The sequence below is a fragment of the Musca autumnalis genome, unplaced genomic scaffold, assembly GCF_047663935.1.
Source record: "Musca autumnalis isolate F117 unplaced genomic scaffold, ASM4766393v1 scaffold_3, whole genome shotgun sequence".
NCBI classification, from domain to species: domain Eukaryota; kingdom Metazoa; phylum Arthropoda; class Insecta; order Diptera; family Muscidae; genus Musca; species Musca autumnalis.
In genome coordinates, this window is record NW_027411866.1 from 96,792,050 (window position 1) to 96,804,798 (window position 12,749).

Genomic DNA, 12,749 nt, shown 5'->3' on the forward strand with positions numbered 1-12,749 from the left:
TGGAGATCTAATCCTCTTCGCCGCTTCCGAGGAAGTGGAGGGATTGTTGATCTCTTTTGGTGCGGCCCGCTGTTTTTTGTTTAGCTGTGCCTGGATCCTCTGGTACCTACGTCTCTGGGCTCCAGTCCACCGAACTTTTTTCTCCGTTGTAAGTTTAGATATGCTTTCGCTTACCTCTTCTACCATCTTGTGGACCTCCTCGTTAACGGGCTTCTCCACAACGGTGGTGTTGATTTTGCAACTGCTGTCTGATTCGGAGTCAGGGTCGCTCCCATCCTCGGATGGCTGGGTCCAGATTAAACTCTCCCTTCGCTTCCCTTTCTCCTCATCTTTTTTACCTTTCGGTTGCGTGCTTGTAGCAGTACCGTCGACCACAGATGCCAAGGCACCCACATCTGTAGGAGATGTTTGCTCACGATCGCTTGATGACGACGAGGTGTGACTCGCAGGCAGATCACTATTCCCCGCCGGTACTGGGTTATTTAGGCCCTGCACCGTAACTTTTATTCCTTCTTTGTCCTCCATGTTTGTTTTTTGTTTTAGGGGAACACCCCCGTAGTCAGTTTTTTGTCCGCGGGAACCTCAGAGGTTCCAGAGGTAGGTGGTCGTGCCACTCCACCCTAGACGGGTCATGTCACAAGTGATTTCCCTCGTAAATGATAGAGTAGCCCGACCATCCACCTCCCCCTATCCGCCGGTGGGGACGCGCCCGGTAGGAGAACTGACAAACACCCTCGGGACTGACAAACACCCTCGGGACTGACAAACACCCTCAGCGTAAGCTATCGTTTTTATACGTAGTTGTTCAAATTCCTTAAGTATTTCGTTAATCACCAGAAGCCACAGCAGTACAGCAGTGGCAATAGTACGCCACCTTGTGGTGTGCCCCTGGTGAGAGACTTCCGAATGGAGGCCTCACCGATGTTTGAATTGATTATCCTGCCGCTAAGCATTCCATCGATCCAATTGGTCAGTGTAGTGGAAACACATAAGTTAGAGAGTGAATAGTGGTGGATGGATTCAAGCTTAACTTTATTAAAAGCGCCTTCAATACCTCCAGTGCATTTTGTAGCATTGCAGGGAAGATACCATCTGGACCATGTGATTTAAAGGGCTTAAGTGTTTACCGCCCAAGCTATCATTGTGTGACTTATGATCTCCTCGATGACGCTCACCTCTACCGTTTCTTGGTTGCACATGGGTGGATCACCTGAGCGATCTGGTGCATCCATGCAGTTGGGAAAGTAGGTTTTGCCTAGGAGATCCAGAGTTTCTAGACCGGAATTAGTCCATGTACCATCATCCCGTTTAATGCTGCCGATGGATTTGGTGTCCTTCGAGATTACTCTACGGAACCTGGCTACGTCCTTTACTTCCTTTATAGACTCGCTAAACCAGACCATGATCTGCGTTTAGCTTTCTTTATATCGCGGTTGTACTTAATGAAAGACACGTTGTAGTTCTCCCAATCTGTGGACAACTTCGTTTTGTTGGCTTTGTTGTAGAGCCTTCTGCTAGTCTTTCTGAGATTAGCTAGATCTATCGACTACCAGACCAGTTGACATCTTCTGTCTGGGTGCGTAAGTGGACAGGCGGTCTCATAGCAGTCCCTTAGAACCTAGGGTACATGCTTCACTGCACTATCAACCTCGGTGGCAGGGTAGTGTGATACCGCCACTAGCCCTGGGAAGTGGCTCCTCCATTGACTATCTTTCTTCAACGCATTTTTTAGTGAAGAAGGATTGGTTTTGGTGTAGAGGCCGGTGCCTGGTCGGTCTTCCCAGACTTGGGTCTCTTATGATTCGTCCCTTTTGACTTGACTGCCTTCTTCTTTGAGGTTTGTCCTGTCTGAATGGCGGGACATCCTTTTGAAGAAGGCGTTGTGGTCGAAAGAGGCGAGGCATTTATTGGTTTTTGGGTCATGTCAACATCGCTCCCGGTTTGGCCTTTGGGGGCTATGAGAGTCGATGCAGACATTGACCTAACCTCTTCGGTTGCGGTTATAAGTGAGGGTGAGTTCTTTCGATCTTTTCCTTTACCTTGTGATTTATCCTAATCAGCTTGCATTCTCTCAATGTGGTAGATGAAGGTTCCCCGCCTATGTACTTCTTAGGGAAGTGCATTGCTCTGTGGTACCCCCTCCTCTTTTTGGCCGAACGACTTGCGGAACTGGCTGAGGTGGTGGGAACTTTGTCGGCCAGAATTTTGGTCGTAGTTCCTTCCTCAACAGCGTCCTGTCTCTGTAGACCAGTGGCACCAGCTGCGGCCGATGGTTGGTTGGTTGCTGGTGCTGAGGCCGACTCATCGTTGACTGCAGTCGCTGGAATGGCTGTGGTGTTCATTATCCCTGGCGGGGGAATATTGTTGTCGATTTGGCGAGAACATTCCATAATTAAGCTATTCTAGTAGTTTTCAACGTTTTAAAATATTGATTTTAAAAGAATTTTACATTTATTTTCCGTGCAGAAAATTCCGAGGGAAATATTCATGATTGCCATATATGTCAGTTGGAAGTCTATTCTCATTTAGATTACCAGAACAGACGGTATGTTATACATAATTAAGTAGCACCGTACTGGAGTTTGTTCAATTTAAGAGACTATTGTATTTTTATATTTTAGAATAAAATGTATATTTCGTTTATCGTAGTAGTTATAAATTGTATATAGTATAGGAGAATAATAAAATAATAAAATGCAACTTGACAAACAAATTCTTGGGATTGTTCAATAAAACAAAACACAGGAAAACATAACACAATACATAGTATACTATAAAAAAAGTCCGAGAAGACGCCCAATCTACACTAATAGCCTGCTTTTCTAAAACGATTCGTACCCAAACTCGTTCGAATTACTATCAAACTTTTGCTAATTTAGAAAATTTTTGTTTGATTTTAAACAAAAATAAAATCCAATATTTTTCAAAATTCGTCTTAGAAAAACAGGCCACTAACGTGTGTCTCTGCTTTTTTGAGGGACAATAAAATAAATTGGAGATACATTGATTTGCCATAATTAATATAAAAAAATACTTTTGTTTTTAACAAATTGTGTGTGTGCTTATTGCATTGCAGTTTTCAAAAGTCTTCAAATTCCAATCCATGCGCGGAAATCATATGGCCATGGTATCGCCACTGGGCAATTTTAGTCAATTATGTGTCGTGTGTGCTCCTGTGGAGTTGAGAAAACTATTGCCCTTATAAGACCACAACGTACCGACTCACTGGGATCACCAACATTGAAGGAGAATTTAACGCGATTGCATTCGACATCAAGTACCGAATTGTACATGGGATACCAACCAATTTTGTTAAAGACCACAAACACTTTGTAGATTTGATTGCGATAGATATAGACTGGACGATCAAAAGAGATATCCAACAGAGAATCATAACGTACACGAGATGTACAATGGGTATAGCTAAGACGAGATCCTTGTATATCTTGAATGTGGGCGTAAAGAATTTCACAGTAACGTTCAGAAAATCCAGCAGAGTTCATTAATTCGCCACATAGAACTTGAGTTGGTACCTGGACACCTGTAAACCAAAATATAAAAATGCAATAACTTCATATTTTGAGTAAAAAATGCACGTACCTGTTATCCAAATGTTCGTATCCACTTGAAAAGTTAGACCACAATCACTGACACTGGTATTGCGATAATGAAACTGGGGACTACCAGTGCAAACACAATACGAACGTCTGGTATCATTGGTGGCCACTTCATTGTCATTGACTGGTACAATGGGAATTCCAGCACTAACTCTTGGCATAAGGGGATTTGGATTCGAAGCTGGAAGATTGTTACATGAATTATTACGAGTTGAAGCCAAAACTTGAGCAGGAATATGATCCATTGAAGAGTCCATGGGTGCAAAACTACAAATGTTGCCACTTCCAGCAGGTGGTAAAGAGTGGCGATATGAAGACAAATCACGTTGGTTACTACGCTGCTCATAGTAGTTGCGACTACAACGAGATCTACAAAAGCCCTCTGGCATTGGACAGTCATTTATGGATGGGCTAGAGATTTCAATGAGTATGGCCAAAGCTTCGTGCTGCTGTAAAAGTTTTGAACGAGCTGGACCATCGGCAAACTGCTGTGGAGTCATGGTAAGAAAACGAATTTTCTTAACGGCCTGTCTTAACATGGCCTCATCGACCAAAAGACGTTGCTCATCCAGCAAATAGTTAAGATTGTCAACCGCGGCGGCGGCAGCGGCAGCTGCATTGGCCGCAGAAGCCGATGTAGATGGTTGTTCATTAGATGGAGCAGCAACAGGATGTGGTATGTCATTCTCCACAACCACCACATCTGGTGATGGTGATTCATGATGATGATGGTAATTGGCCTCATTATTGTCATCATTAAACTCTTCTTCGTGACCTTGCATCATGGCGTTAACATCGGGTTCCATTTTAATCTCTTCTATTGGTATCAATCCGATGCCACCACCACCACCATTCGGGGAATTATTTTGATTATTTTGGCCATGTAGATTTTGGACGCTATCATCCCTTAGCATACTTCTTTCGTTGGCAAAACGCAACAAGGCATTGAAAAGATCCAATTCAGAATCAATATTTAGCTTATCCTGATCCAAAATTGCCATCAATGTGGATACTTCAATATCCAAAAAACTGGGATCCTCCAAAACTTCTCTGGTATTACCAGCAATCAACTGAAAATATGGTCATTATAAACCGCTCATAGTAGAAATACACCCACAGTTTTGGACTTACCTCCATACTGCTTTGCATTAGACGTGGCTCATCGAAAAGCTTTGCAAATTCATATGCCCTACAGGCATTTTTCGGACTCAGATCCGTCCACAAGAACTGGGTACATGTCTCCACGACATATGGCAGCATATACTTCTTAGCCACATAACATAATTCGCATGCTTTGTCAAAGGATGATATATTAATGTTATCCGAATAAATATACTCCAGCATTGCTTCAAATGCATCCGGCTGCACATCAGGTATAACAATGGGATCATCTTTATCCGCCAAATGGCCGTAGAACATAGTCTCAAAGACCGGAGATGCCATGGCCAAAATAAGCTTATGTCCTCCTATTATCTTTTGATTCGGAGGAGTTCCCACCAAAAAACGACAATCAGACCACTTTCCGGTGGCTAATAAATGCATACCCCGCTTCTTTATTTCAATAAAGTCATGCTGCCAATCCTGTCCCATTGTGATTTCACTTCGTTTTTTTTATATTAGAAATTTTCGCAGTCTGCTGAAGAATACGTAGAAGAAGAATTTTATTGTTTATTTATTTCTTTTTTGTATATTTTGCTATTTTGTTGCATATAGACTGCACCGACTACTACGAACTACGTATCCGATTACTTTTTTTATTGCGTTTTATTTTCTTCGTTGTTTCATGATGTTGCCACATCAAGGAAAAAAATGTGTTGCCAGTAATTTAGAAATAGTTATACATGGCCTGTTCCTTTACTTTTGAAAATGGTAAAATCGGCAAAAGTAGCAAAAGTTGTAAACTGCTACCATATGAATTGTATGGTGTATGAAATAAAGGAACGCTTTTCGAGTAAAAAGTGGTAAAACTTGAAGATTCTTGCACGTAAAGGAACAGGACTACAGTTTCCCCACAAACATTAGCTCTGTTCCTTTACGTGCAAGAATCTTCAATTTTGCCACTTTTTACTAGAAAAGCGTTCCTTTACTTCTGACACCATACCATTCATAGCTTTGTTCCCGTAATTTTTAATAGTAAAACTCGTAAAAGAGAAAAAGAGAGAAAAATTGTTGTCACCCAAAAGTTTTTTCAAAAAGTTGGGGAACGCAAAAATGGAAAAAAACGTCAAAAAAGCTGAAACAAATGTCAAAGTCGGCATACCAGCCAATCAGACGCCGGCATTTATGTTACTATTTTTACACGCTCAAATTTGTCGAGTAAAAAGCTTTTAAAGAGAGCGTCATTCAGCGCCATTTTTGTTTAAAGAGAAGTGAACATTTTACAACTTTTTTGTGTACGGGAACGCTTTTTTGAGTTAAATGTGTAAAAGTCGTAAAAATTGTAAAAACTTTTTAGTTCTGGAACACAACTGATATGTGAGCAGTTTACAACTTTTACTACTTTTGCCGGTTTTACCATTTTCAAAAGTAAAGGAACAGACAAATTGGCAAATGTATTTATCAAGGCAAATTTATAGAAGGTATATGCATGAATTACAACAACTAAAAAATTTACAAAAACAACATTGTTGTTATTAAAAATTAATTGTCAAAGATAAATATTGAGTCCAAATTTTTTTCAGGAAAAACATAAATACGTTTTGAACATCATCTAAAATAGAACAAATTTGAATCAAAATGTAGGTTAGGTTAGGTTTAGGATGCGCAGCTGCCGTGCTGGCAGCCACTCCACTCGGAGACCTTGAGGTCCATTGTGATCATCCTGACAATTGAAGTATATGTGTTGTATGTGATGAAGTGATTATAGATGCTGCTGTATGGTGAAGTGTGAATGTACATAGAAGGTGATGGTGTGAAGTAGAAGTGTGATATGTTGTTTGTTATGGATGCGGTTATATGATGTTACGTGTGGTGATGATGGTGTACAAGAGTCATGAGCTAAGATGTATGTTCTGAATGGTGCCTATTGTCTGCATATGTTGATACAAGGCTGTTGATGATGATGAAGTGTGCGGTTGTGGATTTTATGGATGGACGATGGATAGTGTTGAAGGGAAGATTCACTGTAGACTATGGATGAGATGATGTTAGATGCTGCTATATGGTGATGTGTGAGTGCTGATGATGTTGATGTGTAGTGGAAAGTGTGATGTGATTCTTGCTATTGGCGAGGCTGCATAATGTTGCGTGACTACAGATTGTGGTGATGTGTGACTGATGGGTATATGGTGATTTGTGCATACGGTATATGGTGGTGTGTAAGTGCAGATGGTGTGATGTGTTCCTTGTTGTGAGCGATTCTGTATGATGTCGCGTTCCACTGCGATCCAGTGCGTATCGCTGATCCTACCATCCAGATCAGCCTTATTGATGATCGCCACACGGAGATTCTCCGGGGCGATCACCCCTTCTAGGCTCGCTGGCTTCGGTGTCCTGTCATTTGAAGACCGTGAGGGCATCGGACTGGGTCAGCTTTACTGGCCCTCCCCGGTTGAGCCCCTACTGTCTTCATATGACCGGTCCCCTGTGAGCGCGGGTCCATTTGGTTGGTCGGTCGACTATCCACCACCCTCTTGGCAACAGGATGCGGATCCTCAGAGGACCTGACCCTCTTAACGCATTCCTGCGCAGATGTCCTTGAGTATCCGCTCTGCTTAGAGGTCGATGGTCCATCTCCCGCCACCACCCCATGGCCTTTCACAGTGCCAGCACCGCCCTTCACATCAGAAGGGTGAGGTCTAGCAGGTGACGATGGCTTTACAGTGGTCTGTTGCCCAGTCCTCTGCACAGTCGCCCCTACAGGAAGATCTTTTCAATGTGAGGGTATTTCCGTTCGAAACGCCTCACAAATCGGATCTTCAGGCCAATTACCCTAAATTCCGACTGGGTCACCTCGGAAGGGTCTTTGCCAATAAACCTCTGGCAGTAGAAAATAGCTCTACGATAGTTGTATCTATCTTTCTTCTGCCGAGATTTATTGGCTTTGGTTGAGGGAGACATGGGGGAGGCCGTCGTCGTATCCTCCTCCAAAGCATCCTCCACCAAGGCATCCTGCCTGTTTAGGGGGGGTTTGTCGGAAGCGACCGACACTTCAGCCCCTGAGGGAGCCGGATCCCCGACCGTAAGGTTGGAGCTCTCCAGTGCACGAGAGAGAGTAGCGGTGGATGATTGAGATGGGATAATTGTAATATCCATCTCATCATCCTCCCAACTCTCCCAGTCCCATGGAGGGGGGCTCTCCTGACTTAGTCGGAGACTATCGCTGTCCCTCAGGAGCTCGAGCAATTCCCTGCTCTGCTTGTTAATGGCGTCGCTAACACTGTCCAGTGTCGTTCTATTAACGTCCCCGCCCAGGGATTGAGTATTCGCACGAGGTGCAACATTGTCCGGGTTCATAGCCATGGTCGATGATGAGGGTGTATCGGAATTGGGGTTATTTGTTTTTATATTTAATTCTTTATCCATAAGTAGATGAGTTTATGGGCGAACTGAGGACGGACATGGCATAGCCCTCCACTACCATGACTAGGGCACTAACTACTCGCTGAGGTGCCCAGGTATCAGCGAGGCTCCGTTCGAATACAGTTGGTACCCTAACTGCAAACCTTGAGAACACCGATGAGCACGAGGTCGCGTAACACCCCGGTGTTAGGGGATCTCACAATTACTTTGGTAGGAGATCACTACCAAATATATGTCACTCAATCCGGAGATACACTTTGAATTCCAGTGCACTAAATTGGTGCGTGACAGAGAGTGGATAACTTTTGGTCGATCACAGCCTCCCAGTTCAACACTACAAGAAGTTAAATGAGAAGATTGTGACGTCTAGGCCCCGCATCGCTTTAAGATTGTTATCCCCGGCGGGGGAAATCAAAATGTAAATATAACGCATTCTCGTAGGTCATTTTTGTTACAAGTTTATGATCAAAACAAGTATTTTTCGCATGGTAGAACAAATACAAGGTAAAGTTAATACTACAACAAATACAACTCGAACAACAACCACAAAGGAATTTGTTTTTGTTTGTAAACCTTAGTGTCAACGTAAATGTAAACAAAACAAGGAAATGTCTATAAATTATTGGAATTTAAAAAACTAATATTTTTTCACATTTGATTGAATATTTTGGAAAACATGAATGAAAACTCGTTAGATTTTCAATTTGAATGTTTCCATATCATTCCACTAAATGCATAATTTCTCGCAGAAAGTAGAATACTTGCAAAAATGTTTCGGGTCGCTGGTAATTCATTGAAAAAAGAGAAGATGTTTCAATCATTTGCTTTTGAAAACAAAAAAGCACATGTTTATTAGGGCTTTATTCTTTTCAAGTTTAACAAAATACCACACATATTAACAAATATTGTACCGCCTCTATAAGCGATGTTTTAGTGTGCGGCATGTCGTTCGGACCTGGAGGAGATTACATGTCAATGATATGAAGCCGTCTTTATGGGAAATAGTTTTTTTTTTTTCTGATGAATAAATTTGTTCTTCAAAAATATATATCCCTAATATACATCGAACATAGAAATAAATACATAAAATGTCGAATGAAATTTGACACTAACACTACAACCCAGTTCAGTCAGCTGGGTATTGCTGCTACCTTTTCTTGTTCTACCATGTATTTTTCGGTAGCAAAGTTCGAAGTTTCAAATTTGAGTAGAGCCTATTACATTTTGAAAACCAAATTTACAAAAAAAGTAAAAATACAGCTGATTGTCACTTCTACCTTCTATAAATGTGCCTTGGTATTTATCATGGTACAATAATACAGGTAGCATTATCATGCCAGCTGATAGTAACATAATGTGTCAACTGCATTGAATTGATGTCAAATTTTGACACCTTATGTTACCAACAATTGCCGATGCGGCTACCTGTGTATTTGTACCATGGTATTTATTTTCTAAACAACTTATATTAGGTTTGTTCCTAATCAACGGCAGCGGGTCCTTTGTACCGGATTGACCCGAAGCCAAAAGCGTTTCCGCCAGCGTCTGCCAACCCACTATCAAACCTATGCTGCTACAACAACAACATTAGCTTTTCCAGAATCAGAAAGTTTCTACTATTTTTGCCATATTTAGTCCAAAAAGGAAAATGTTTTTTATCCTTAAATCATTGATTCATCCCCAGAAGCCTGTTGCATGCCACTAGTGGTTGCCCTCCAATCACTCCGAAACGCTCTCCAATGTTAAGCTGAAAGCACATACAACGTTTGAGTAAAGTTTTGCGTTGGGCGTTGACAAAAAACAACAACAACAGGGCGACGCCGACATCAAAGTCCGGCGTTGATGTGTTTGCCGGCATATATTTCAAATGAATTTGAATTTTTCGGCATCATGCCCAACAGTGTAAAAACGGCCAAAACGACACAAAACTTCACTCAAACGTTGTATATGTTTTCAGCTTAATGTATGGATTCGAGTTGCACATCATTGAACTCTCCTTCTACGAGTATGTCTAAAAAGGCAGCCAAGGTGTGATTCATATCATCCATATTATTTTCTATTTAACCCACAACTTCATGTTACGCTGTTTCTGTAGTTTTCCCTTTTAAATAAGCAAGTTGCGAGTTGCTTATAGGGTCATTATTTAAGTAAAGTCTTAAGCTGAAAGCACATACAACGTTTGAGTAAAGTTTTGCGTTGGGCGTTGACAAAAAAACAACAACAACAGGGCGACGCCGACATCAAAGTCCGGCGTTGATGTGTTTAGCTGAAAGCACATACAACGTTTGAGTAAAGTTTTGCGTTGGGCGTCGAGAAAAAAACAACAACAACAGGGCGACGACGATACCAAAGTCCAGCGTTTATCTGTTTGTCGGCATATATTTCAAATGAATTTGAATTTTTCGGCATCATGCCCAACAGTGTAAAAACGGTCAAAGCGACACAAAACTTTAATCAAACGTTGTATCTGTTTTCAGCTTTTGCCGGCATATATTACAAATGAATTTGAATTTTTAGGCATCATGCCCAACAGTGTAAAAACGGCCAAAACGACACAAAACTTTACTCAAACGTTGTATGTGTTTTCAGCTTTATTTCCAAGTCAAGCAACCTTTCTAATGTTTTCAAAAGAAAAGAAGATAGACTAAAGGTGAGAACACAATGAGAAATTCATACTTATCCAAGCCTTAAAATCGCATTTGAGCGTGAAGCAACACATTCAGCCGCGTAGAGTTACCGCATCTCTGAAACACGATTTTCGTATGCTTTATCTGAAACACATCCAACGTTTGGATAAAGTTTTGTGTCGTTTTGGCCGTTTTTATACTGAATGATGCCGAAAAATTCAAATTCATTTGAAATATGTATATGCTTGCAAACAGATCAACGCTGGACTTTGGTGTCGGCGTCGCCCTGTTGTTGTTGTTTTTTTCTCAACGCCCAACACAAAACTTTACTCAAACGTTGGATATGTTTTCAGCTTTTGACTTAAAGCCGGAAGAACATGCAACTTAAAAGCCTTTTTAGATTAGCACATTATATGATTTCGTTTTACGAAATCCTAGAAATAAATGTATTATATATATATATATATATATATATATATATATATATATTTGCTTTATGCGTCATTTGTTACATACACACGCACACAATCATACAACACACAGACACGATTATATGAATTTAGGGCTGCTCATACAACCACAAACATATTTTCCCAGCAAAAAGTTTGCATCCACGGATGCAGTTAAATCGCTAGAACAATTGCCGCTGGAGTACATCTTTTTCTATAAATTCACCTATGAATTTTACAAGAGAGCGCGCAGCTAGGATGCACTCCATTTTCGATCCAAATCACAGTCTTTGATGTAGAGTTTTGGATTGAATTTAAATGCGGTCTAAAGATGCTATAAAATGCAAGCCATTGCAAATACCCCAAAATAAATAAAATACATTGCTTATTCGTGTAAAACAAGAATATTAACTTTATTACATTAACACAAATTATAAAAAACTCTCCATTAAATTTGATCGTAACTGAGTTTACTTCCTCTGCTCTGATTTTTATGACACCGCAATTGATATTGCTTCATCTTCCAAATGGTTTTTTATTTTTCCTCCTACTCCAGTTCAGATTTCCAAAAAACTCCAACTCCACTTCAAAAATAAATTGCGTCTCGTGAATTACAGCAATGTTCGTAACTTTAGTTTGTATTTCTTTATTTTTTTAAAACAAATTCTTATAAATTTAGACACTCTTTCTTGTGTTCAGAAAAAAAGACTAGGGATCAAAAAAATTGGCTTGCTTGGCAAGGGATCTTTTAAGCTGAAAACAGATACAACGTTTGATTAAAGTTTTGTGTCGTTTTGGCCGTTTTTACACTGTTGGGCATGATGCCGAAAAATTCAAATTCATTTGAAATATATGCCGACAAACAGATAAACGCTGGACTTTGGTATCGTCGTCGCCCTGTTGTTGTTGTTTTTTTCTCGACCCCCAACGCAAAACTTTAATCAAACGTTGTATCTGTTTTTAGCTTAAGCGAGTGCTTCTAAAATGTATCGGGCGGAATGTATTTTTCATAACTCCGTGTGGACTGCATCGAAAGATGTATTGAAATAATAACTCTACATTGCACTACTTCCAATTTTTTTGCTGGGTTGTTATTGTGTTGGTTTTGAAACACAAGCATTTGTTTCCCAACATACCGTTCAGTCTGATTTTATACAATTTACGAAAAATAGTTCGTATAACACTATGCAACACTGAAAATGCAAACAACTCCTAGTATGGATTTTTTGAAAGAACATATTTAGACTACAAAAACCCTAGTTGGGTTTTGTCCTGTCAGATCCAGTTCGAATTTTATGGCCTCAGTTAAAACGGGCTAAAACTACACTTTTTGCATTTATCAGGCCTTTATTTCAGAAACGAATAGGAATTTGGCCATGCTGTGTTTAGCTAGTAAAACTAGTAAAACTTATCTGTTGATCACACCACACAAGAAAAACTTAATCTATGGCATCAAAATCGATAAAAGATGGAAAATTTTACATAATTTCTGGAATTCTGGTTGGTATCAGCTAAACTATTGGGAGTTGAACCAA

General features: G+C 40.5%; 1 protein-coding gene across 1 annotated transcript; it reads right to left on the minus strand.

Moving 5' to 3' along the window:
- Positions 1 to 2,607: 2,607 nt before the first annotated feature.
- Positions 2,608 to 5,378, minus strand: LOC141397084 (uncharacterized). Its single transcript, XM_073972998.1, has 3 exons — positions 4,749 to 5,378; positions 3,601 to 4,687; positions 2,608 to 3,541 (listed from the first exon to the last, which is right to left on the minus strand). Exons 1-3 carry the CDS (start codon positions 5,205 to 5,207, stop codon positions 3,147 to 3,149), a joined length of 1,941 nt encoding a protein of 646 aa, XP_073829099.1. The 5' UTR covers positions 5,208 to 5,378; the 3' UTR covers positions 2,608 to 3,146.
- Positions 5,379 to 12,749: the final 7,371 nt, after the last annotated feature.

What these genes read in the sequence shown, in the direction of transcription:
- LOC141397084 (XM_073972998.1), bottom strand. Translation starts at nt 5,207, where the DNA reads ATGGGACAGGATTGGCAGCATGACTTTATTGAAATAAAGAAGCGGGGT. An exon ending in TAATGCAAAGCAGTATGGAG is followed by an intron (nt 4,688 to 4,748) that starts GTAAGTCCAAAA and finishes CCATATTTTCAG; the next exon opens with TTGATTGCTGGTAATACCAG. An exon ending in TACGAACATTTGGATAACAG is followed by an intron (nt 3,542 to 3,600) that starts GTACGTGCATTT and finishes TTTGGTTTACAG; the next exon opens with GTGTCCAGGTACCAACTCAA.